The following is a 26,827-nucleotide window of genomic DNA, read 5'->3' on the forward strand; positions in this document are numbered from 1 at the left end:
TGTTTTGTTTTGAAACAAGAAAATTGATTTGTTTTATGTCATATGAGGTTACAACAGTAAAGTGCCATGGCCTACTGATAGAGTTTTTTTTTCTTTTTTTAATATGTATCTACTGGTGTCCAACCGACAGCTCAGCCTGGCGCCCGGGCTTTTCAGAGCACGGGGTCGGGGCACGGGTCTGGTGCAGGAGACTGGTGCACCGGTTAAGGATTCGAGGCGCCGTTAATTACGACATCCGGACGCTACCTAGTTTGAGTTTGAGTCCTTGCGCAAGAAACATAATATTTTGGTGACGAGGTCGGTCGACAGACAAGAACTTCACTGGGAACTATGGTCACTCAAGGCGAGCTGGAAGAATTCGACAAAACAGCTTGGAGATCCTCGGCCGAGCGTCCCAGCTTTTTGCTGTGAAGCCAACGGAGTCTAAGAGCCTTAAAGAGGAAAGCTCTGCTGCTCACCATTTGTGAATCCAATACCTATGAGGCAATATGAGCACTCGTCACACCAAGGACACGTGAAAACCTAAGCTTTGACAAGCTTATGACGCTTCTGCTGAAGAATTACGACACTCGGCCGTCAGCAGAAAAAAAGTTCCAGCGAAGAGACCAGCAGCCCAGGGAATCCATTGCCAGCTAAGTCGCAGCTTGAAACAAGTTGGCGGCTTACTGCAGCTTTCGGACCTTGGTGATATTGGTGATTGCGACCACATCCACCACCGCAGACGTAGGCTCGGCTAGAGTTGTTATCGGCGCCGCCGGCACGGGTGACATTAGAAAATGGTAACACAAGGTAACATTAGAAACACAAGGTAAACACATGGTAACATTAGAAAAAAAGCAATCTGCTTTTGTACGCAGGTGACTAATGTTTTGATGGAATAATAATATTAATAATATTGATTATTTAATATATTTATAATGCATTACTATTGCGTGCCTAAGCACGACTAAAATCGATAATCTCAGCACTTGTCACGAGCGAAATGATTCCTCTTCACTGAAATATTCATACTGTGAGGAGAAAATGCTTCAGACATGTTTCTGTACAAACACAGTCTAGAGCAACGTAACTCACACATTCCGTAGTTATTAGTATGGACTGTATATAAATAAATTGGTACTTACCAAGTGTATCGAGGCCGTGTGTTATTTCGTGTGCCGAAGTCCAGCCAGTCGCTCCCATTTTTACAGCACTGTGTTAAATAGTAGAATGGGTAGGGACATATCTGAGTTTATTAGAGCGTAGAATTAAATTATTGTAAAGATGTACTACAACCTGGATTCAGTCACTTAAGGAGGAAATATAACTGAATTGATATATAGTAAAGATATTATTTGAAATAACCTCTTTAGTGGCGTGCTACTTAGGATATGTGCTATTTCCGTATAAAATAGTATATACTGTAAAAATGATTTAATTAGAACTTTATTTTATGAGTGAAAACGATGAAAAGGGCCTGCTTAATTGCGAAAAAAGGACACCGAACGACGAAAGGCACACCGATCGCCTTAATTAATACCGAACGACGAAACACACACCAACAGCCTCAACGGACCACAACGTTTCCCACCAATGTAAATAATGTACATAAACTTTTTTTATTGCTCCTCTTAACGCAATTTAACAAATATCATGGTGCCGAAACTCGCGAGCTATTTGCCAAGAGAAGACGTTCGACGCAAGCCACAACGACCTCGGGCAACCCAAGCAACCGAACAGCGTGAACGACAACGGCTGCTATGGAGAAGCTCAAGAAGAAGCGAGGAGTAGTCAAATCCGCGATTACAAAGCTAATCAATCAGGTAACAACAGCCATGAACCAACTTCCCGCGCAGCAAGGTGAGTTTGAAGATACGATCACCCTTGTTGCGTTAAAAGAAAAATTGCTTCGGAAGCTCGACACTGTGATAGAGGACCTTCTTGATGAGAAAAACATGGAAGAAGAAAGGGAAGCTGGCTTCGGTGATGAAGATTTTATCAACATAGCCAGGTCGAGAGCTTTGAGTTAATTACAGAAACTACAGCAAAAAACAACGAAACGACCTCTTCGGCCACTAACAACGCGTCACATACAGAGGGACAAGAGACGAACGGTGCGACTGTCCCAAACGTTAAAGTACCGAAGCTGGGCTGCCGAAATTCAACAGAGAGCTGGCAGAGTGGCAGACATTCTGGGACCAAATTTAATCGTCTATCGACCAGAACCCCGTCTTGTCTCCCGTGGATCAGCTGAAGTACCTCAAGCGCACCTGGTCAGCCGAGCTGATGCGGTGATCAAAGGAATTCCGGTAACCGGTGACAACTACGACACGACCATAGAGCTGCTCAAAAAAGGATTTGGTCAAGCTTCTGTCATCGTGAACGACCACCTCACACACCTCTTGAGCGTAAAGTAAATTGCGACGTCAGACGCCGTGGATGGACGCCGGAGACTCTATGACGATGCGATGACCCGGATGAGGAGTCTAAAAAGCCTCGGAGTTGACTCGGACTCCTATGGGGTACTACTACATACTGTACTAAAGAAGTCTCTCCCTTCAGAGCTCGTTCTCAGATAAAATTGCAGCTTGATTGTCGAAAAGCAACCACAGAACGAAGACAAAAATGAACCCCTTAGGCTTCTCAAGTTCATTGACATCGAGATGGAAACCAGAGACAAGTACCGCCAGCTGACACCCCACACATCACAACAACAAACACCGGATTTACATCGCCTAGGACGCCACTCCGAGAGGGAAGGGCCGGCGGCAGCATTGACAAGTGCCAGGAAATTTGAACTAAGGCGCTGCGTATTCTGCTGCTCTAAGAAGCACAACTTGGAGAACTGCAGGGCACCTCAAATGATAAAAAAAGACAAGCTAAAAGTAGAAAACAGGTGCTTTTGGTGCACTAAACTGTTCTGTCGCTCCAGAGAGAGCAGATCAGCGCAGAAACTTTAGTGTGCAAAGTGCTCCGCAAAAACACTTGACCGTAATGTGTGACCCCGAGTGGCCGGCAACAAGGCAGCCGGCTAACACCAGCTCGACTCCTCTTCAATTTAGCGACATCTTGAGCTCCAGTACGACAGCTCACAATCAGGTGCTGCTTCAGACAGCCATGATAGGAGCGAGTAGTCAGACCGAAACGTCCCTACGAGCACTGATCGACGGAGTGAAGCAACGAACCTCCATCCGCCGAGACACCTCTCAAAGGCTTGGATGTCAACCGGTCGGAGAGGAGGAGCTAGCGATATTCGCTTTCGGCGACTCAGTGCCTGTGACAAAAAGAAACTGCCGTCGTGCGGAACTTGTACTTTGAAGCCATCACGGGCCCGCCGAGATCGCAGTCGAGGCTTTGGAGGTTCGGAAATCTGCGGAGATCCTTACTTTCACTAATGGCGACATCATCAGAAACCTACGAAGATCAGGGTTCACACTCGCTGATCTACTTGTGGGGTACTGTCAAGGGGAGCGTGGAGTGAGCATTCTAATAGGAGCAGACTACCATTGAAGGATTAGCACCGGAAACGCACGTCGCGTCAACCTTTCATTCACCGCAGTGGAGACCATTTGCGGGTGGTCTCTACAAAGGCTTATCAAGGTAAGCAACGCTGCCAACATATGGTTCAAGACAACCGTTTTCAAGATTGACGAGGACGATGAACCTCCAAGGTTCGGCCGTGGCGACCCCTCCGACTACGCCTATCAAAGACGGCAGCAAATCATACGGTGACGAGAAACCTACGGTGAGGTTCGACGACAGTGGTGACACTCCTAGAAGGCCTATCAAGGGTGATCGCGATCCGTACGACTTCTCCTCTGCGGGCCGCTCGCTTTCGACGTCGTCTCCGGTTGACTTTTACGGAAGGCCGGTTCACGTCGTAACCGGAGAAAAAGTGCGTCAGAAATAGGAACTGCTCCGGCGGTAGTACGACAGGGCACAGAGGTGTAAGGCCTTTGATCAAGATATCTTAGAAAAGGAAGCTAGGGGACGTCCCGACGAAAAGGCCCCAATCTGGTTCGATCCCCTTCCCAGGTGCGACAACGAACCAATCACGTCCAGACCATTTGACTACTTCAGGAGGCCAGTATACAGGTCCACACTGAAAAGAAGGCTGCTCAGGTGGAGGCATTGCTGAGGGAGCGGTACAAAAGGGTTCAGAGCAAGATGAGGGAAAACGCGCGATTGCAAGAGGCTTGAAGGCCCCTGGGAAGCAGAGGTTCTACAGGCAGCCTCAACTGCCACAGAGAGGCGACATACCGCTGAGGGAGAGGGAAGACAAGAAGGAGCTGGCACATGAATCACCACGCCATCTTGCTACATACCGTCCCTTCGATTACTTCGGCCTCTCCTGTTCAGGTGCTGACAGGCAAAAAAGTGGCGCAGGATGAAGAGGTGCTTCGGAGACAGTACGAGCAGTACACGCAGCAGTTGAACGCCAGGAAGGACAGGAACCAGGAGGAAGCCGTTTCACGCCTGGTGGAGTGTGAAAAGCGGTCCGTTCAGCCACCTTCGGCAGAGGTTACTTCGTCACCTGTTGACCATTTTGGAAGACCAGTTCAGGTGCTTTCTGGAGAGAAAGTCGGCCAACAGACGGAGTTTTTGTGAAAGATGCACGAGAGGTCTGAATCAAGTAGGAACATTCAGGAGTCGAGAAGAAGGCCCATAGAAGAAGTGCGCAGGTCTCCTCGCGAGCAGACACAGACATATCCACGGGCAAGAGCAGGCCATGAACCAGGGGTCCTCGAGGGAGTCGAGGGGACCAGGACATGGAGTTGATGAGCAAGCTTACACCAGATTGTCAGGGATAGCTGCTTCAAGGATCTGCGCAGAACCCGAATGAAAGAAGAGACTGATCCAGTGAGAACGAACTAATTCTTGATCCGGTACAAATACACGTGGAAGGGTAGAGCGCCCCAGCACACTGTTCTCTAACAAGCAACCGGCAAATGATGCCCCGAGCAAAGACAACGTCGATGACAAGGAAGACTACAATGACGAGCTCTAGAACGACCAGCCGGATGGAGACATCCCGCTGACCACAGCAAGCACGGAGGATACGTCATCCGATTCGAGAGAAGACAATTCTGAGAGGGACGCCACGGCTACCTTTACATCTAGCAAGGCGCCCTACAACCAGACGTTCGTACGCGACCGAAAGAAAGGAACTTCCGTCTTAAGCGCCCCGAAGGTCAAACGACACCTCTCATCTTAATCCGGCGCCACCAATATTCAAGGACGTTGGAAATATAGGCAAGCGGCGGCTAACCACTTCAGGAGGAGATAGCGAAGGGAGTACTTAAATGAACTACGCTCAGCTCACCACCCCCGACCCCTCAAATCCAGAGGACTCGACGAAGGGGATTTCGTCATAATGTGCGTACCTCTACAGCCACGTCAGAGCTGGAAAACAGGACGCATAGTTCAACCTTTCCCCGGACGCAACGAACCCCGGACGCCACGCACGGTCATGCACGGTAAAACTTCCCCATGGAAGGGTTATCAAACGACCGGTCCAGCTTTTGTATCAGCTAGAGCCCTTCAACAAATGAGCAGGTCTATGCTTATTCTGTGGGAGTGTTTGTAAAACAATTTAATTAGAACTTCCTTTCTTGAGTGAAAACGATTAAAATGACATGCTAGATTGCTAGAAAAACGAAATAAGAGACTAACGAGAACGAATACCGGAAGACGAAACGCACACCGAACGCCTCAACGGATCAAAACGTTTCCCACAAATGTAAATATTGTACATAAAACATTTTCATTCCTCCTCTTGACGCTGTTTAACATACATGACTATTCAGTGAACAGCGCGTATTTCGGAATAACATATTCTTATAATACGTGGCATTCAATATCCTATAAGTCGTCTATAATTGAGTTCGCCTTTACAGCTTCCTAGCCACCCACTCTAAATGATAGCTGTTTGTCGGAAAGAACTAACGTTTCCCTTGACCATGCAGAACTCTGCGCAATTTCCGTTCACAAGGCATCCATTTCTTACATTGTATGCGCAGTTTATCGACCGCCTAATTTTAATATAAAAATGTTCTGTGAGGAACTCTCACCATTATTGCGCCAATTTGATAACAACCAGCATATCATACTGGCTGGTGACTTTAACATAGATGTCTTAAACGAGAATAAGTATGGGGTTTCAAGCTACTTAGACACGCTTTCCTCCTTCGGGCTCTAGAACGTGATACGCGATTACACAAGAGAGAAATATTATGGCAGTACAATAACTAAGTCATGCATTGATCACATAGTTATAAGAATAAGTAATGCAACATTTGTGCCGGCGGTAATTAAACAGAAGGTAGCTAATCAATATTTAGTAGCACTAGCAATATTGGGTGAAAGTAAAAAAAAAATGAAATGTCAAACCAGAGGGTATTTAAAACCATTTTAGATAACAAAAAGGTAGACCATCTTATCAGTATGTATAACTGGAATTCATTATTAGTACATGACCATGTTACCGCTTACGACTTACTCGTTGATAAATTCAAAGAGATATATAAAATATCTGTCGAAAATGTAAAATTGAAGCAAAGAAAACACAAAAAATGTCTGGATTAATGAAGAGATTTTAGAACTATCCCATTTGAAAGACAGGTTATGGCATAGATGTATACAAAATCCGGGTAATACCGCTTTAAAAACCGAATGTCGTGTGCTAAGAAATAAGTTAACTGCTAAAATTAGATTAGCCAAAAGAAATCATTATACTAGCAAATTTAGTTCTGCAAAAAACCCAAGGAAAACATGGGATCTCGTGAATGAGTTGATGGGTAGGAAAAGAAAAACTAACACTGACGATACAATTAGAAAGAATTTTCCAGCATTAGATAACTACACGGAATTAGCCGAATCTTTCAACAACAGTTTCATTAGTACCGTACAAGCCCCAAGGCAAAAGATAGCGGTGCATGTAAATGATGAACCGGCTGACCAAATTGACTGTGTAAATTCAGCACACCTACCAGAAATAAATGAGTACGATCTCATGAACATTATTAATTCAATGTCAATAACGAAAGTGCCTGGGATAGACCAAATTCGCATTAGGGATTTGCGCTACAATTTTTCAAGTGTAAAACTGGTCCTCCTCGCGATAATTAACGGATGCCTGACAACAGGAAAAATACCGGAAGGACTAATATTGTCAGTAATGAGACCGCTATACAAAAAGGGTAGTAAGAAAGAATTAGGAAACTATAGGCCGATATCGATATTACCAACAATTGCTCACATTCTCGAAAAATGGGTACAAATATGTATGAATGACTTCTGTGAGAGATTTTCGTTATTGAACGACGGGCAATACGATTTCAGGCAACAAAGGAGCACTATTTCAATACTTGAAGTTTTCTCGGACTGTGTTAATGAGACACTTGAAAATAACAAAGTAGCCCTTGCCTTGTTTTTGGACTTATCCAAGGCATTTGATACAATTAATCACGCACTCCTCCTATCAAAACTCAATAAGCATGGTTTCAGGGGCCCGTTTCAGAAATTCTTCACTGACTACTTTACAAACAGGTTTCAGATGGTTAAAATTGGAAGCAGCACTAGTACAAAACTCAGAGTCGAATGCGGCGTGCCACAGGGTAGCACACTAGGTCCGTTATTTTTTAATATATATGTGAATGATCTAGGGTTATTACAACTACGATCTAGAATGTTTCAGTACGCGGATGATACCGTTTTATTTCTACCGTATGACAACTATAACCAGGCGGTTCCGCTGCTTCAAAGCGATATAGATGTATTAGTTAACTGGTTCTCAAGTAATCTCATTTCTGTGAACGTCAATAAAACTAAATTAGTTTGTTTTCGTAATCCCCATAAACAAATTACTCTAGTACCAAACATATATCTTCACCTTCATGATCATGCTCAACACATTTGTACGTGTAGACCATTACCTTATGACTCCTCGGTTAAATATTTGGGGTTAATATTTGACCAACATCTCCTTTGGAACCAACAAATCGAATATATTATTAAGAGAATGCGGGTGGTATCGGCGTATCTTTACAAGCTAAAACGTGTATGTTCTGTAAACTTGCGGAGAACTATTTTCAGATCGCTAGGAGAATCTGTTATACGGTATGGGATTACGATATATGGGAATTGTTCAGAGTACAAAAAACACGGAATTGATATAATCATAAAATATAGTGTAAACAATATTTCTTACGGGTCAGTGTTCGATAAACTAGACATTGAAGAAAAAATGCGGGCGTTAGAAGTATTGTCATTTAATCAGTTTCATAAATATGTGATAATAACAAAGTAATTATTATAGTAGAACATTTAAACAAGAGGTAAAAAAAAGAAACTTACGGCGTACAGATAGGTTCAAGGTCCCTAAAATACAAACAAACTATGGAAAAAAGTTAAAACGACACTATATCCCTTCGATGTTCAACTGTTTGCCAGAATCTTTGCTGAACTTGTCATCCTTTCATGCGGTAAAACAAAATGTAAGAGAATGGTGCCTCACGCTCGCGCAATAATAATCAAATAATTACTTGGTGCGTATTCGTTGCCCAAACGCCTACATTGCTGTTGTTCGTTTGTTTTGTTTCTCCAGTGTTCAATGTGTAACGGTATTTTGTTGGCTGCCTGGTCCCACATACAAGCATCTATGCTTTCGTGGGCCAGCACGCTTACACCTGTATTTTTTCAAAGCTAATAAAGATATTATTATTATAGAAAAGTATAATTACTTACATTGGAATATCCTTCTGATAAAATGGACTCTGCAGTAGCCCTGCATATAGAACTGTTGAAAAAATTAATTATATTTAAAGTCGCTCCATTTTTTGCGAATTGAACAATCTTTTGGCCAGGCGCTCCTCTTATCCCCAGCATGTGCAGTAATGAATAATCAATAAGTGAATAAATGGCTATGCAAACAAAAAAGTAACCAAAGTAAAGTTAATACATAATAAAAATAAAAATAGAAGAAATTAAGAATAAATGAACCAGGGCACCCTATAAAGTAAAGAATAAAGGCACCATATTCAGGTTCCTCCACAATAAGTAAACAATAGGGAAGGCAAAAGAGCTAAAGATTAATTTTATATCGCGAGAGGGCACGCTAGAAGGTCATTCCGAAACCTTGTAAGAAAACGTATTGGATCGAATGTAACTGCAGACATATTAAATATATTAAACCTGGAAAATTCGGTTTCAGGTCAAAATTTCAAATATGTGAAGTTTTGTTCACATACTTTTGTTTTGTAAATAAGTGTATGCACAAGATATTTATTGGTTTAGGCGAAAGATAGTTCTACCGCGAGGAAATTACCACAGCCCTTTGCCATCGATGAGACGCATACTACTTAAAAATGGGCACAAGTAAAACACACAAAAAAATGTATGCGAAACGCTTGTTCACAAATGATTTATGAGGCTCGCAAAATTTTGTTTGAAACTGATATGAATATTATCCTATATCTTGAATCATTTCGGAATATTTGAGAAATTCCAATATAAAAAAGTGCATACAAATTTATTTACAAAACATAAACAACCGATTTCGATTGTTATATTTTTTCATCAGTATATTTTCTGTACTCATAGGCAGCAAACTTGCCTCTATGTTCCAAGTAGCATACATAAACAAAAAACAAATAAAGTAGCTTTTGTTACTTTAAAATATGGCTATCTTACGATTTATAAACAACGCTATGCCTTTTCCAAAAACAATATATTGTACAAAAACCTACCATCCCCTCGGGTCTTTCAAGATATTACTCAAATTAACATCAACATTTTCACTTTAACAAAAAGTTCTGTCGTGGAGCGATCTGAATTTCACATTTAATACCGCATCCTCACAATTAGCCAAAGCATCACTTTTTTAATTGAATTAAAATAAATAATATTTTTGATAGCAAATATTTCACAGCATTGCAGTTTTTTTTCTGGATTTGGTTTTGCGTGCCTTATTTTTTATTTACTCTTGGACTATTTTTGTTTGGACAAATATATTTTAGGCGGTGTAGACAGGGTGACTTGACTCGGTTGATGTATTATTGTTTGCTTGTTGCTGTTTTTCTCCTTATGACACGTTGTATGGTACTGTTTTAAAGCCTAATTTTATTACACATTCCATAAGAATAAAATAAAAAAAATGTTTAAATAAAAGATAAAATGACTCCTAGATACAGAACACGGGAGAGCAAACAAAAACTGCGACCTATTTGGGGGACACTAATTATCGCAATAAAACATGTCGGACGGCAGAAGGACGCTACGATTGAAACGATTCCTTGCCAGATATTCTGCAATACCAGAGTACGTTTTCCTTTATGCGGGCCCTTTTGAGCCATCATAGCTTTGCGTGAATGCACTTTAACGCACTCCTTTCCTTGTTGTCCTTACACGCTGGTCTTGGTTTGGGCTCAAGTTGTTTTGTCTATAATCAATATTCAAAGTTTTATGGAACCTTACCTAGCGCATTCGTGTAAGGAATATACTCTGCATTGACTGTGGCCGGGTCATCGAGAAAACTGGAAGCGAAAAGACAAGAACACAGCTTTATGCACTTTTGAAACGGGATGTTAAAGGGATTAAGACAAGGCAAGAATAAAATATGCAATAGCTATACTGCTGGGACTCGTAGGGTGTCGCGGTACTTTTGGTCAAATTCCTCTGTAAGTGGCTCATTAGTTCCGTAGATAAAGTTATTTATTCTCGTGGCTTTCGAATCCAACCCCATTCGCGAAGACCGCCATGTTCAGTACGTCGGTGAGGTACATTTCCCGCTGTCCCTGGCGGCACGGCATCCCCTTGCAAGCACTCGCGGCATCTCGCGCTCTAGCTTCCTCGATTACCGTCCGCGTTTCAAGCACGAGGTTCCGAGAAAATGACGCCTAAATGCTGCATCACAAGCTGCGATTCTCGTCCGAAATCGGTGCGATTTGCAGTAAATGCGCGTCTAAAATCGCAGTCGCATTGTCGCAGTGGCTCTGCGACTGGTTAACACCAAGTTGGTATTTTATCGCAGAGTCGGTACGATCGCTTTCTGGCCAACCAACCGTTCATTAGCCAGCTTTCATCCGCGATAGCTCAATATCAAAAAAACAAATTTAGGCACCTAAAGGGTTTTGGTTTGATGCTTAATTATGATATATTTCTAGTTATATATTGTGCTCGTAAAAGATTTTTTTTATTAAGACGTTTTTGTCCCATTTTAGGCAAAGTCAAATGTGTCCTGTCCATGTCCGTTGCAACTAACCTTGGGTAGAAGAGCCGGCCGCGCCGACAGAAATTGCGTGGTTGTTGGAGTATGTGAGACCAAATATTGCGATCGCAGTCGCTGCATCGGCTGTCGCACCATTTTTTTTTTGTTTTTTGCACAGTCGCAGCATGTGAAACAGGCATAAGGCATATCTCCCACTTGGTCGGGGTCTTCTAGTTCCCACATCTGTGAAACTGATCCCAGTCGCTATTTTTATAAAGAGTCTTTTCAAGTTGGTCATTTTTACATCGACCCGCTGGTGACCAGCTCCAGCCACCACGACGAGATCGTCACGAACGAACTCGCCATGGTTCGCGTATAAGTGCACTCGACTTTGAAATAGTCCGCACACAAAGCCATCTCGTACCACGAGGCACAGCCACGGCGCCCGACATTACGCTTTTAAGCCTGTCGTCGCGTAGGCTTTTACGAAACCGGGACATCGAAACCGGCGGCTGTCTTGTACATTCCAACCTACCGCACAGCAAACTTTCTTCGGCATTTAGAACTTCTTTCACGTTGGGAGCTGCTCATTTGATTGTAGAGAAAACCGGTGAGCCGTGGCGCCGTGGCCGAAAAACCGAGGGCAGGCCAGCCAGGTACACCCGGACGTCGGGACGAAGGTCATTAGGACAAGAGAATGGCAGAAACGTTTGAGGATCAAGGTCGTAGCATGGAAAGCTTGGGAGAGCTAGGGGGCATGAGGAAGCCTAGACTGAGAGCGCGTTTAACCACATGTCGTGACGACGTTGTTAATGGACTCCATAGTGCGACTAACTTGCGCAGCGACACCAGAGTTGCACCTGAGTTGACTGGTCGAAATACGAAACTTATAAACTTTCCTAAATTGATTTTGCGATTACTGGAGTTCTAACAATCACAAACGTAGTGTATACACTAAGAAACCTACGAGCATTTTATTTCAAATGGGAATAAAAAATAAAAACATAAACGGGCAATAAAAACGTTGAACGCGTAAAACAAATGGGTAAAATACCAGTTTACCCCTCGTGTCCTACCCCTTTTACCAGAAATACTAGTTTTATTTGTTGACGAAGTTTTCGAGCTAATTGCAACGAGCTATAAAAAAGAGTTGTGGGGTTTATCCGCATTTGGGCGGGAACCTAAAATATTTTGTTTTGCATACGTCGTGGGGAAATTTATTGTCTTGAGTAAAATTAATTGTGGGAACAATTTCACTTCTTTCTTTTTAATTGTGAACTGAGATAAAGTACATCTTGCATATATAGTTATTTAAATGGATAGTATAAATTGAGAGTAAAAATAATTTACATTTAATTTATAGCCGAACTTTGTACAACAAGATATGACCAGGTGGTTAGGTAGAGCGTCGTGCACTCCAGAACTTTAGACAAAAAGTAAAATTAGGCATATTAAGCATAGAAGGCCTGTCGCGTGACTTTTAGGTAATACTAATCGTTTTTTCTTCAAAGGTGCACTGCTATATTTATACCCAAAAAGATATTCTCAGCGGTCAAACTTTAGAAATGAAGCTGGTGATCGAGTTTCACCCTTTAGAATCTTGGTGGTATCTGACAATTTTGCATTTGCGACGATAGGTTTTGATCGTACCACGTTACGGGCACCCACCTGTGACGGAGCTGGAAGGATGTTAGCAAATGACGCGCTAATCAAGGCACGGTGTGGCTATGTTAATTCGCATATAGGTCAATTATCACATTTGCAACTTATTTTTCTAAAGAATCAGAGCGCCACGAACTTGCTGTTTCTACAAAAAAATAACTTTGGAATGTGCAAAAACAAGCCCGGACGTTCACATTACAGCTTGCGCAACGTGCGTCAAGGCCATTCACAACCTCTTTGACTTTGATTCTTTTTTTTTTTTTTTTTTGGGGGGGGGGGGATTTTAGAGGCTGCTGTAGAAAAAGCATTTCCATTCACCAGAGGAAATGACGTGCTCTCGTCATAGATATTGCCGCGCGCCAAGTAGGCAGCGCGGCCGTAGCCTAACGGTTATCGCGCTTGCCTCCCACGCGAAGGGCCAGGGTTCAATTCCTGGCCGCGGCTATGCATTTTTGTTAACACTGTAATGTGATGTTCTGGTGAAATCGAGAACCGTCTAGCTGATTCGAGGTCAGAATTTTCTACGCGTCGAACCTTCTACGTCGAATGCTCCAGAAGCCAACGTGTGTACAAAAGCGGCTCCGCAGGCAAGCCGGAGTCAGTTTCGCTCCAGCGTTCGACTGTGCTGCTACGCCGACTTCGACGCCCGCGACGCTCTGTTATTATCTTTGTTCTCCCTTTATTTTTTGGCACAAGGTCGCCACATTAAACGTTTATTTCTTCCCGTTTATTTCCTTTTATTTTGGTCACCACCCGTGACATTTTGGTGGAGGTGCGGGGTAGCGCATGCCCGTGCAGCGTTCCCCTCCCAGGGCCCGCAGTGCAAGCCCGATTCCGAGCCCCGTGAGAACACCACTCGACGCGGAACCTGAAACTCGGACCAGTCGCCGCACCCAAGGTCTGCACCCGGAATACGGACTTCTGCCACCCAGGACCAAGCAGCCGACGAAGCCGACGATGGACGGCCAGCAGTCACAGACCCGGGCCGCTGCTCTCTTCATCTACCTGCCAGTCGCACCCCGGACTCCGACGCCATTCTACGGGGACGCCCACGAAGACGTCGAAGACTGGCTTCAACAGTACGAGCGGGTGGCCGAGCACAACCGATGGACGGACGACCAGCGCCTGCAGAACCTTTACTTAGCGCTCGAAGGAACGGCCAGACACTGGTTCGAGAATCGGGAGACATCATTGATCTCGTGGACCGCCTGCAAGAATGAGTTGAGGCGAACTTTCACAAACCAGTATCGACGGGAGAGGGCCGAGGACCTTCTTCGAATGAGAACCCAGGGCGCAAACGAGACCATCACCAGTTTCGTCGAGGATGTCCTGCGCCTGGTCACTCGCGCCGACCCTCAAGCCACTGACGAAAAGAAGTTGCGGATCCTGATGCGAGGCGTTCGAGATGACATTTTCGGAGGCCTGGTCCGCAACTCGCCGACCACCGTCGAAACGTTTGTAACAGAGGCGACCAACATTGAACGGGCCCTGCAAGCACGAGCCGCTCACTTCCACCGAGCTCCTGCCGTCGCTGCACCCACGCCGTCAAGCTGCGCCCTCAGCACCAATATTCCGGGGATCCGAGAAATAGTCCGGGACATCGTCCGTGAAGAACTGAAGAAGCTGATACCTGCCGCCGAACACCCAGCTTCACTCTCGATCGCCGAGATTGTTCGAGAAAAGGTCCAGCAAGCGCTCCAGCCAGACGTTCTCGCCGACGCCGCACCGAAACCACCAGCTGTGACCTATGCCGCCGTTGTTCGTCGTCCGCAGCCTCCTATTGCTCGGCAGTACCCAGCTGCACCCCAACGAGAAGTCTCTTCGCCGCAGTACGCGCCGCGCCAAGAGCAGCGTGGACTTCGAAAGACCGACGTGTGGCGCACGGATGACGGACGCCCGGTGTGCTTCCACTGCGGGGAGACTGACCACGTTTACCGGAGGTGCCCCTACCGCCAGCTCGGCCTGCGAGGATTCGCTCCAAACGACCGTCGACCTCGTTTTGGAGAACGACCAAGGGACATCGAAGAATACCTCCGTCGCCCTCCGTCATCAGCGCCCACCGCACCACGAGGTTCCCGTTCTCCATCCCCCCGACGTTCCGCGTCGCCTTTCCGTCGGTCGCGCCGTGACAGCCTGTCCCCCCTATCCCGTTGGGAAAACTAAGTGCGGCAACGCCTGGAGGTGCCGTTGCCGAAGACGACCCGAGTAAAGAGCCTCCAAGAACGCCGGAGCGCTCCCACTCTCCCGACGTCACGCATCGCTACGACGCCCCTGCAACGGTGTCCAACAACCTAAACGTCGTCATCGACGGCCACGACGCATTGGCACTTGTGGACACCGGAGCAGACTACTCAGTCCTGAGTGGGAGGCTCTCCCGCCGCCTTCGAAAAGTCATGACGCCGTGGGAAGGACCCCAAATACGAACCGCCGGAGGACATCTCATCACACCAGTCGGGAGATGCACTGCTCGCGTCGAGATCCACGGTGAAACGTGCCCTGTCAAGTTCGTCGTTCTGCATGACTGTTCGAGGGACGTTCTCCTCGGAATGGACTTTCTCTGCGAGTATGGCGCCGTCATCGACCTCGGAACAAACCGGCTGACGCTACGAAAACCTGCTCCACCAGCGGAGGAACCCCAAGCGACGTCACCCACGGTCCGAGTCCTCGCAAACCACGTAAACCTACCACCGCGGTCGAGTGTTTTCGTACTTGTCGGGATCGATGAAGCTTCCTCTGGCGAAGTTCTTCTCGAGGGAAGCCTCCAACTGCTCCTGGGAAGAGGCATAGGCGTCGCAAGGGGAGTAGCTGAACTTCAGGATGGGCGGACTGTGGCCCTCGTGACGAACTTCCGAAACGAAACGCAACACCTCACGAAAGGTGCAGCCGTGGGCCACGTCGAGAAACTCCGAAACCCCGCCGAAGTCACCGCGATTACTGACGAATCCTCGCCGCCACAGCAAGACAGTACGTCGCCAGCGCAGCTCGACATTGACCCTAAGCTTCCGGACCCTAAACGGCGTCAGCTGGTTAACCTCCTCGCCGAATACCGCGACTGCTTTGCGACGTCGTCGAAGGTGCGCCAGACCGCGGTTGCCAAGCACCGCATCGTTACCGAGGAAGACGCGCGCCCTGTGCATCGATCGCCGTACAGAGTCTCCGCTAAGGAAAGGGAGGTGATCCATCAGCAAGTTCAAGAGATGCTGAATGACGACATCATCCAAGCTTCAAGCAGTCCATGGGCCTCTCCAGTCGTGCTGGTTAAGAAGACGGACGGAACGCTTAGGTTCTGCGTGGACTACCGGCAGCTGAACGCGGTGACGAAGAAAGACGTCTACCCACTTCCCCGCATCGACGACACGTTAGACCGGCTGCGCCACTCTCGATACTTCTCATCGATGGACCTGAAGAGCGGCTACTGGCAGATCGAAGTCGACGAACGGGACCGAGAGAAGACAGCTTTCGTCACGCCGGATGGGTTGTACGAGTTCAAGGTGATGCCCTTCGGACTATGCACGGCGCCAGCAACTTTCCAGCGTGTCATGGACACCGTACTGGCAGGACTGAAGTGGCAGAGTTGTCTCGTCTACCTTGACGACGTCGTAGTATTTTCAGCTGAGTTCGACGAGCACTTGAGACGACTCCGAGCTGTTCTTCAAGCCATTCAGACCGCCGGACTCACACTCAAGCCGTCAAAGTGCCGGTTCGCCTATGACGAACTGAAGTTCCTTGGCCACGTGGTTAGTAACGAAGGCGTCCGCCCAGACCCCGAGAACACTCGCGCCGTCGCGGCATTTCCAGCGCCGACAGATAAGAAGGCCGTGCGAAGATTCCTTGGACTTTGTGCCTATTATCGATGCTTCGTTCGGGATTTCGCAAGGATTTCCGCACCACTTACGAATCTCAGGAAGGACGCCGAGAAGTTCCAGTGGGCCGAGGAGCAACAGCAAGCATTCGACGAACTGAAACGACGACTCCAGACTCCTCCTGTGCTTGGACATTTCGACCAGGATGCGGAAACAGAAATTCACACGGACGCAAGTAACGCGGGACTGGGCGCAGTACTAGTCCAAGTGCAAGAAGGCATCGAGCGAGTCATCGCCTACGCAAGTCGGACATTGTCCAAGGCGGAAAAAAATTACTCCACGACCGAGAAAGAATGCCTTGCGGTCGTCTGGGCAATAACGAAGTTTCGTCCGTGCTTGTACGGGAGCCCGTTCCGTGTAGTCACGGACCACCACTCGCTCTGCTGGCTTGCGAACCTGAAGGACCCGTCAGGACGCCTCGCTCGATGGAGTCTTCGACTACAAGAGTTCAACATGACAGTGGTCTATAAGTCAGGCCGCAAGCACAGCGACGCCGACTGCCTGTCCAGAGCCCCCGTCGAAACCCCTTCCGGCTGCAGCGACGACAATGACGACGAGTGCTTCCTAGGAGCAGTGAACACCGACGATATGGCACGACGTCAACGGGACGATCCTGAGCTGCGCGCATTAATCGAGCGCCTGGAAGGAGGCAGGAGTACCGTGCCACGTGTCTTCTCACGAGTACTGCCGACCTTCGCCAGCCGACAAGGTGTACTCTACAAAGAGAACTTCGGCGACAAGAACACACCGTGGTTGCTGGTAATCCCGAGTGACCTTCGAGAGGAGATCTTCCAAGCCTGCCACAACGACCCGACATCCGGACACCTTGGTTACAGCCGGACACTGGCCCGTATTCGTGAAAAGTATTACTGGCCGAAGCTCCCCAAGACCGTCCACCTGTACACACGATCATGCCACGAGTGCCAGCGACGCAAGAAACCGCCGACGAGGCCGGCCGGACTTCTGCAGCCCATTTCTCCTCCAACTACACCCTTCCAGCAGATCGGAATGGAGCTACTTGGTCCTTTTCCGCCTTCGACGTCGGGGAACCGCTGGATCATCGTCGCCACAGATTATCTCACGCGGTACGCCGAAACGAAAGCTCTTCCTTCAGGGACTGCTGTGGAAGTCGCCAAGTTTTTCATCGAGTCCATCGTCCTCCGGCACGGCGCACCCGAAGTTCTGATTACAGATCGCGGATCTTCGTTTATGGCCCAGCTGACGCAAGAAATCCTTCGTCTCAGTGGCACCGGCCATCGTCGAACCACTGCATACCACCCGCAGACCAACGGGCTGACCGAGCGACTCAACAAGACAATCGCCGATATGATCTCTATGTACGTCGACGTAGAGCACAAGACGTGGGACGAGGTGTTGCCCTACGTCACGTTTGCCTACAATACGGCGGTTCAGGAGACCACTGGATTCACCCCTTTCCAGCTGGTACATGGTCGGAAGGTAACGACCATGCTGGACGCAATGCTGCCCCATGAGCCATCTGACCATGAGAGCGACGACGCCCAGGCGCTTGCTCAACGTGCCGAAGAAGTCCGCCAGCTCGCCCGACTCATGATTCAAGACCAGCAACGCGTCGACGCGGGCCGCTACAACCTTCGTCGCAGGGACGTTCACTTCCAGCCCGGAGACAGGGTGTGAGTGTGGACGCCCATCCGTCGCCGCGGCCTGAGTGAGAAACTGCTGAAACGGTACTTTGGACCATACAAGGTACTTCGTCGCCTCGGCGAGCTGAACTACGAGGTGATGCCCGACGGAACAAGAACATCATCACGCCGCCCACCACGACCTGAAGTCGTCCACGTCGTGCGCCTGAAGCCGTACTACGCTCGATAGGACTGTGAATCTTATGTGTTTCAAGTGACTCTTTAGTTTACCGTTCTTTTTATGTGCTTTGTTTTCTTTTGAAATGCATCGGGGCGATGCACTTTTTAAGGGGGGAGTAATGCCGCGCGCCAAGTAGGCAGCGCGGCCGTAGCCTAACGGTTATCGCGCTTGCCTCCCACGCGAAGGGCCAGGGTTCAATTCCTGGCCGCGGCTATGCATTTTTGTTAACACTGTAATGCAATGTTCTGGTGAAATCGAGAACCGTCTAGCTGATTCGAGGTCAGAATTTTCTACGCGTCGAACCTTCTACGTCGAATGCTCCAGAAGCCAACGTGTGTACAAAAGCGGCTCCGCAGGCAAGCCGGAGTCAGTTTCGCTCCAGCGTTCGACTGCGCTGCTACGCCGACTTCGACGCCCGCAACGCTCTGTTATTATCTTTGTTCTCCCTATATTTTTTGGCACAAGTTCGCCACATTAAACGTTCATTTCTTCCCGTTTATTTCCTTTTATTTTGGTCACCACCCGTGACAATATGCACGCGCGCACAGTTATGTTGCAAACAAAGTTGCCGAGTTGCCAAGTGAGACTCGACGGATGCTGACCAACAAATGCTTGTCAGCGACTAACGCTTAGAACCTCCCATATCGAATACGTGACAAACAAGTTTGTTACATCGCTACTTGCTTAAAAGAAAAGCATAAATTTTCACAAACTCCTAATTGTTAGACATGACCCGGCAAATATAGGTGATTCATTAATTTCTTCCATTCAATTTTAACTAAGAATTGTTTACAACTTTAAAATCACTTGATAAAATGCAAATCACGCGGTATGCACATTGGGGTCCGCAAAATTAAGCATACAAGCGATAGAAATTCACGGCAGGTGTATACATAATTTTCGGAGACCCTGAAGTATCACTGACGCATTAGAATTGAGACTTTGATCGCGAGGTGGTCTCGCATGTTTCGAGTCGACTGAGTGAATAAGCAGGTATTTAATTGAAGCGACTCTGGAATACCTCTTCTGCCTGCCAGGTATTATTAGTAAATGTTTGTTTACTGGTTTACAGAATAAAAAAAAGAATGAACTTGGAATTAATAAGAAACCAGCACTCACAAAATACATTGGAACCAACAGGATAAACGAAGACGCTTTCACTAGAGTGTTGAGTACACACGTGAGAGGTTCTCTAATTTCGCTTTCCTATTTTCAATTTGATGAGACATTATTTTCTCAGTTTTATTTTGTTCGAATTATAAGAAACAAATATACCATATTCGCCGTGGCAGATGTAGTGGGTTAAACCAGAAGTTTATCAACATGAATGTGTCATTTGAAGTAGTATTTTAGTGCAAGAAAACAAACGACGCCATTTTTTACCCAGTTGTGCTGCACTTCAGCCAGACTCACACACGCTGAGCAGACTACTTAGTGAAATCCTGCACAATTTCTGCCGAGGCATGATGTACGACCGTTGAATACAAGGTGAAAGCCAAAGTGGCACCCGCGGATATTTCGCCGCTCACCATATGAATGGCCTTCAAAAGCACGCAAGGTGGCGCTGTCCTGGAGTCATCATAATTACAAGGCACATGTGTTGAATGTGTCACTAGTCATTTCTTGTTATAATCAACAGAAACTTCCTTTACCATCTACATTATTTTGCAAATTTCAAGATCCCATGCCCACGGGATTAAACGTGGACTTCTGTGCAGTTCGACATGACGCGTCATCAAACACTTTTGTTTGTTTACGCTCGAAATATTCATACAGTTCAAAGAAATGCTGCAGTAAAGGTATCATATCCCTAGAGATACCTCAGATCTAAGGAGGCTCATATTTAGCAAAAACGTTTCTCATTTACTGTCTCCCAACTTCAAATCTACATGCTGCGCAGGTGCTACACATTCCACAATGGTGCATTAAAAAGAGTCCTACTCATGACGACTATGTCGTCGCAGCCATTTACGTCACGATTTTAATGTTGCGGCGTGCTAGCTGTTATAACTACGTCTTGGTTTTGCGCATTACTTTATGCCGGGGCTAGAGACATTCTCAATTCAAGTGATGAAATAAGTAGCATTTAAGAGAAACAAAATAAAATATATCAATGCCGAAAAAATATTCCCTGGAGAAAGGGAACAAGAGGGCCAAAGGACAAACACAAATCTCCAAACACAGCTAGGTGATTGGTGCGCGACCAAAAAAATGCACCTAGTCCATGTATCGAACCCGGGACCTCTCCATTACAGGTAAAACGCTGTACAAATATATATATATATATATATATATATATATATATATATATATATATATCAATGACGCTTTTATTTTCTAATTCTTTTCTTTTAATTGACCTGGCACAGAAAAATGGCTTTCTTCATACTGCAATTGCAACGTGGCAGGTAATGTATGAGGTACATAGCTTTGTTATACTGTTTTGAAATTGTCCCACTGGTTATGACTGTCGTGGTCCAATTTAGTTCAACATACGTGCAGTAAGAACATTATTCATAAAATGAGTATTACGTTTTTAAGATATATGTATGCACAAACGGAGTCACCCTTTATAATCTAGGCAGTGGATACTTACACATTTCTCCTGTCAACGGTTTTAGGCAATTCTTTAAGGTTTGCTAGAAAATTGTTGCGTAATGTCATGTTTATCAGTGATACGTAGCTCATGGAACCTGAAAGTAGCGGTAGCTAAAAACAGAACAGAAAGGTATTAGTACATTATTTTCGACTTTAATAAAATAATACAAAAATCTAGTTGCAATAGATTTCTTCGAATATTCAATTCAGGATACCTTCATTCGAGTTAGTTCAATATATACGTGAGCGATTAGACACACTAAGAAATTAAGTATATACATCGAATTTTTTTTATTCAAGTAAACGTAACAGTAAAAGGGACACAAAAAGCAAAATCAGAAGTAGTGATGTACAGATTATAAGAAAATAGCTGTATGCGTGTATTGCCGCGTGCGTTGCGAAGTTGTCAGAGCGGAGGAACGGGGTTTGAACTCCATGCGAACCTCCTTTGACACGTATCTTTCTTTAATACTTTAGTACTAAGCTTCCGCAGTATTGTCACCTTCGGGGTGAACGGAGCAGGGAAAACAACTTTTCTCCGGGTTTGAGTGACTGGTTAGCCTTCTAGGAGGAGAATGGCGGTGTTTGGGTACACAAACGAGGGTTCGAGCAAGAAAGGAGTCCCTCCTTTCCGTGTTCATGGACTGTTTGGTAGTGTACGCAATTTGTGAGTTGAGGAAGAGAGCTAAGAAGGAAAAAGTATAAAAATCATTTCGTGACCCCTATAAGTCTTATAACGAAATTGAAGCTACCGTTCGTTCTTTTAAGGTCCCTTTTTTTCTGAACGGCACCTTGACAAGGTGAAAGGGAAGACGCTACTAGGACGCATTTGACATGCTCATTCCAGTTCCCTTTTATCAAATGTGGGAGGGAACGGCAGTTGAGTCTGACGTGTTTCGAACGGCTCTGTTGATAAGGATGGCTAGTTGGGCTAGTTGGTTTTGCTCTGTTGATAACTTGTTAAAACAGCAACACAAAATTTCCTTCTTTGATTGCATGGAAGAGTGTTACCCATGAAAATGTGATTGATGAAAAAAAGGCTTTACGAACCTTAGTCTATCAAATGCTCTATCTGTCCTTTTCCAGAAACGCTGGTACATGTTATCTTGTATTGCACTAATACATAACTTTTTAGGCACAATTGCGTGCGGTGCTAAGAGTGAATCTGTATGTGTCATGGCGAAGTGCGATGTTCATTGAGTACGGGTTAGGCGAATCTGGTCGAAAATTTGAGGTTCTAACCATCCTGGGCCTTCATGCACTGTGGCGGTCAAGAACTGGTCAGCTCCTTGTTGCCGAGGGAGGCAAATCAGCGGAAAGGAATTTTGTTGCAGTGTTTTTTTTTTTTATGCCACTTTATTGATAGTGTCTACAAAACAGGAGGGACTAGAGTGTTGTGAGACGCTGAAGGCTTGCCTCGGAGTGCGTGGGCTATCTTACACCACCAGGTGGGGTCTGCCACTTGCTTGCTGGAGTTTGGTTCCCGTCCGGTCCCGTTTATTTCATTTTCATTTATAGTTTTAACATATTGCCTTGTGGCCTTATGTTTCCTTCTCTTGAAGCTTGCATTATATGCAGGACAGTCTCCGTTTTTTTTAACTATGTACAAATACCCGTATTTTAATAATAAAATTTAAAAAAAACCCAATGGGTATTGTGGTTGACTTCCACGCAAAAGGGCCGAGGTTAACTGCCTAGGAGTGGGCGCACATTTTCGTTATTTGTGTAAATGTCGCGTTCTGGTAAATTCGAGAACCCTGTTGCTTGTTCGAAGAACGAATGTTCTACATACCGAACCTTCTAGGGCGATTGTAGCAGAAGCCACCCCGTGAACATAAGGGGCTCCGCGTGGCGAGCCGGAGTTACATCTAGACGGGCTAATTTAGCGCACCTCAACCAAGTGCACTTCAGCTCACCGAAATGTCACTTCAAGTGTTTCGGTACCACACGGGATAAATTGGTGTCAGTCCTAAATAATGACAATAACGATGAGTAAAATATTATTAGACACCTAAAATATTAAAGTAAAGGCATAACTCTTTTGGAAATATTTAGTATTTTAAACAGACACGTTGCAATGCAGTGTTACGTTAATTGACAATACTTACGGCAACTGGATGATTCTGATCGATTAAAACACGCAAAGATGAAGGAAAATAAGAAAAAACAAGAAGAAGCAAACTCACTCGAAGTCGAGTGTGTCCTTCAGGAAGAAGGCGTGTGGCACACTACACAAATGGCACTCAATCGAAGTGCACTCGGTTGAACTGCACTAAATTAGTTCGACTGACAGGAGTATCAGTCTCGCTTGCGCGTTCGAACCTGCCGCTACGTCGACTTAGACGCCAGTGACGATATCTTGTTATTTTCTGTTGCCTTTATTGTTTTGACACAAGTTCGCCACATTAAACCTTTAATTTCTTTGGTTATTTACCTCCCCATAGCTTAACATTTGTGACAATATCAACATACATTACATACTGTAGAATTATATGCGGGCATAGTTGATTTAATTTTCCGAAAACAATATCATGCTCACGCTGTTCCAAAATGATGCTACATATTTTAAACGATAAAGACATAGCGGAAAGCAAGATTTTAAAATCATTTTTTCACGTCAATTTGAACTACCGTAATAAAAAAATATTATTGTCTCGCAATATTTCTACTGCAGTAACTCATATAGCCTCATACAATTCATCATTATGGACGCTACAAAAGAGTATCTTTGGAACCAATCTCTTAGGCGTTTTTACATAATATTGTCGCCATCAATGTATAAATGTATACCAGCTTAACATAGTTAAAACAGAATAATAAAAATATTAAATACGTACACTGACGACCACACCCTTTAAGTAACAATTATGTTTTTTTTTTGTTCTTTCGTTTTTAAGTATCTATTATAACAATGTGCTTGAAATAACTAGCTTAACATACGCTTTGCCTTAAAAGTTACCTAAATATAAAAAAGTGTGTCTTTAAACATGCTTAATCGTTGGAGGAGTCACGCATCGATTATCACATTCAACACTAAGTTCCAAAGGTTTTGCTTTTTCTTCAGTGTTTGTGTCCTTCAAATTCACAAAAACGATAACAAATCGGAATACACGAAGAAAGGATGCGATGGAAATATCTCCCTGCTTTCTATGCTTGTTTCTTAAGCAGTTTATCGAACGGGACTGCCACTCTGAGACTCGACTCGCGAATTAGTGTATTCACAGTTTTGGAGGTAGCGTCGCCTCATTCCAATCATGTTTCCCCCGAAAAAAACGATCAGTGGCAAATGAAGAATTAAAACCTTGTCAAAACTGCAGCGTGACACTGAAGCCGAACTTATTGCAAGGCTTGATGAGAAATGTGTCAGTACTCCGTCTCTCATGTTGTTAGAAAAATAGTTAGTTTACGTTGCCAGAAGGAGATAATTGCGAAACCTTTGTGTATTGGCCAAAGGGAGATAATCGCGGATAGTTTGTGTGCATTGATTTAACAGACGACTGAGAAAACAAAGATAAAATCTAAAATAAAGTTGTGAGTTCAGCCCGGTGTGTATGTTGTGTATTTGTCTGAAACTCTAGTGTGAGTGTGTGATATTTGTGCGCTGAGAAGCCTGTAAGAAATATTTGGCAAAGCAGGCTTACGTATTGATATAAAGGTTCGAGCTCTCTAGGGTTCTTGATCCAGTTAGGGTAGCCAATAAGCTGGTACATATCCTGTACCTATAAAAAAAAAACATTTTGCTCAATTAGACAGGCTAAAATAACTATTTGAAAGGTCCTCTTTTACCTTCTTAATTGCCGCCTTTCTTGTGCTTGTGTCAAGCCAATCCTTTTGCCGATCTTCAAGAAGAGATGTGAAAGATTCCTTCAAATATGTGATCATCTCGTTTATCTGTAAAGCAGGTTTTACATTCAAGCGCATTTTTTAAACGAATTTGTATTATTTACAGTTTGCTTTCCGACATGCTATACCATTGACGGGAATATATTGTCGTGCAAAAAAGTGCCTGGATACAGGGGGAAATCTAATATACAGATATATTAGATTCCTAACGTCTAAAATGGAAATCAACTGCAGGTTATAATACCAGCTTAAGCATGCCACATATGCGCGGTTGAAGTGCGCGTCGCGTAAAACTCGCCGCTCGCAGTTAGGCCCGCCACAGGCAGAGGGTCCATTAACCGTACATAAAGCGTTGAACACATGAGCGGTGAAACTGGGCGCCGTGCGCCGTTGGCAGCTCGCGGCTAGGCGCACCACCGGCGCACCGCGCGTCTTTATCTGTATGCCAGATGCGGTAAAATGGGTATGTTTGATCATTGTGCACTTTTCGCGTGCATTTATTCACATTGTAAGAACAAGTGAGACGATATTAGTCAGTTATTGAATCGTGTTGTAACTAAGTTCAGATGCTACAAGTGTCTCGCACAGAAGATCCCAAAGTACAGAATATTTTCGAGATTAGGCCAAATAAATTATTAGAACTATTTGACTGCTAACAAAGATTGTTATAAGATACGTTTTAAATATTCAATCATGCGATTGGCGCTTGATATGTTGTGCTGAATATGAAGCCCCTAAGTGATCTTAGAGTTAAGACTCGAGATATTGCCGCACGCAGGGTGGAGAGGGAATGGAAATGGAATGCTCCGGCGCCAGACATCAATTTTATGAATTCCTCCTACTAAGTACACCCAGACGATACGTGCTTACTCTCTGGAACATTCTAGGACAAATCTTCGACATACCGTGTGTAGTAAATAAAGTGCCCAGTGTGACCTTGCCGAGTCAGTCTCGCAATAGTCAGCTGCCACACCGGCACCCCTACGCTCCCTTCTGTTTTATAGACTCCCATTTTCTCTTTTTTTTAACAATTACGCCGATTAAACTTATATTTTCAGTTTTACTTTTCTCTGTTGTTTTCATCGGCTACTGTTCTGGTGCAGGTGAGGGGCGACTTTCTATGTCCCTTCCTCGTACACCCCTTGAAGCCGTCAGATCAGATAGATTTCAAGCCCCGGAAACCCCCCTTCTCTGCAGCGAGTCGAACCCCAAGCTGCGCTTCATACGTTCCTCCTCCAGCCCGTGGGCATCACCGCTCCACATGGTGCCAAACTCCACATCAGGTGTCTGGTGTCCTTGCTCCATATACATGATACAACAGCGATTCTCGACCCAGCGGTAATGTTTTCCACCATCGACCTTGTTCGTGTTTACGATCAAATTTCCATGGCTCCCGAGGACATTCCCAAGACAGCAATAACAACACCGTTTGGCATCTTCAAACTTCTTCGAATGCCTTTTGGTCTGAGGCATCCTGCACAGACATTTCAACATGTTCTCGACCAAGTCCTTAGAGGAATGCCTTTCATATATGCATACATAGACGTCATTCTCGTCGCAAGTTGCACCGAGCAAGAACACCAAGACCCCTTAAAATGTCTGTTTCAGAAATTAGATGAGCAGGGCTTAATAATCATCCCGAAAACGTTCCACTTAGGAGCGTCCAGCGTTTCCTTCCTACTCCTCCAAATCGATCGTCACGGCATCTATCCACTCTTTTTAAAATTAAAGGCTATTAAAGAGTATTCCCAGCCCCAAACAGCTCGTGACCTACGTTGCTTCCTCGAGCTTGTGAATTGCTATTGCCGCTTTGTTCCCGGATGCACGAAGCTTC

General features: G+C 45.3%; 1 protein-coding gene across 1 annotated transcript in view; it reads right to left on the bottom strand.

Moving 5' to 3' along the window:
- LOC120844441 (neprilysin-2-like) overlaps positions 1 to 26,827 on the bottom strand; it is an 85,625-nt gene that overhangs the window by 25,247 nt on the left and 33,551 nt on the right. The window contains exons 10-15 of the mRNA XM_042289729.1: positions 24,937 to 25,041; positions 24,792 to 24,869; positions 21,149 to 21,261; positions 10,453 to 10,511; positions 8,725 to 8,776; positions 1,125 to 1,192 (exon numbers count right to left, since the gene is read on the bottom strand). Of these exons, the coding sequence (XP_042145663.1) occupies positions 1,125 to 1,192; positions 8,725 to 8,776; positions 10,453 to 10,511; positions 21,149 to 21,261; positions 24,792 to 24,869; positions 24,937 to 25,041 (475 nt within the window). The remainder of the gene's footprint in view (positions 1 to 1,124; positions 1,193 to 8,724; positions 8,777 to 10,452; positions 10,512 to 21,148; positions 21,262 to 24,791; positions 24,870 to 24,936; positions 25,042 to 26,827) is intronic.

Source organism: Ixodes scapularis, unplaced genomic scaffold (assembly GCF_016920785.2).
Source record: "Ixodes scapularis isolate PalLabHiFi unplaced genomic scaffold, ASM1692078v2 PGA_scaffold13__105_contigs__length_92229423, whole genome shotgun sequence".
In the NCBI taxonomy this organism is placed as follows: Eukaryota; Metazoa; Arthropoda; class Arachnida; order Ixodida; family Ixodidae; genus Ixodes; species Ixodes scapularis.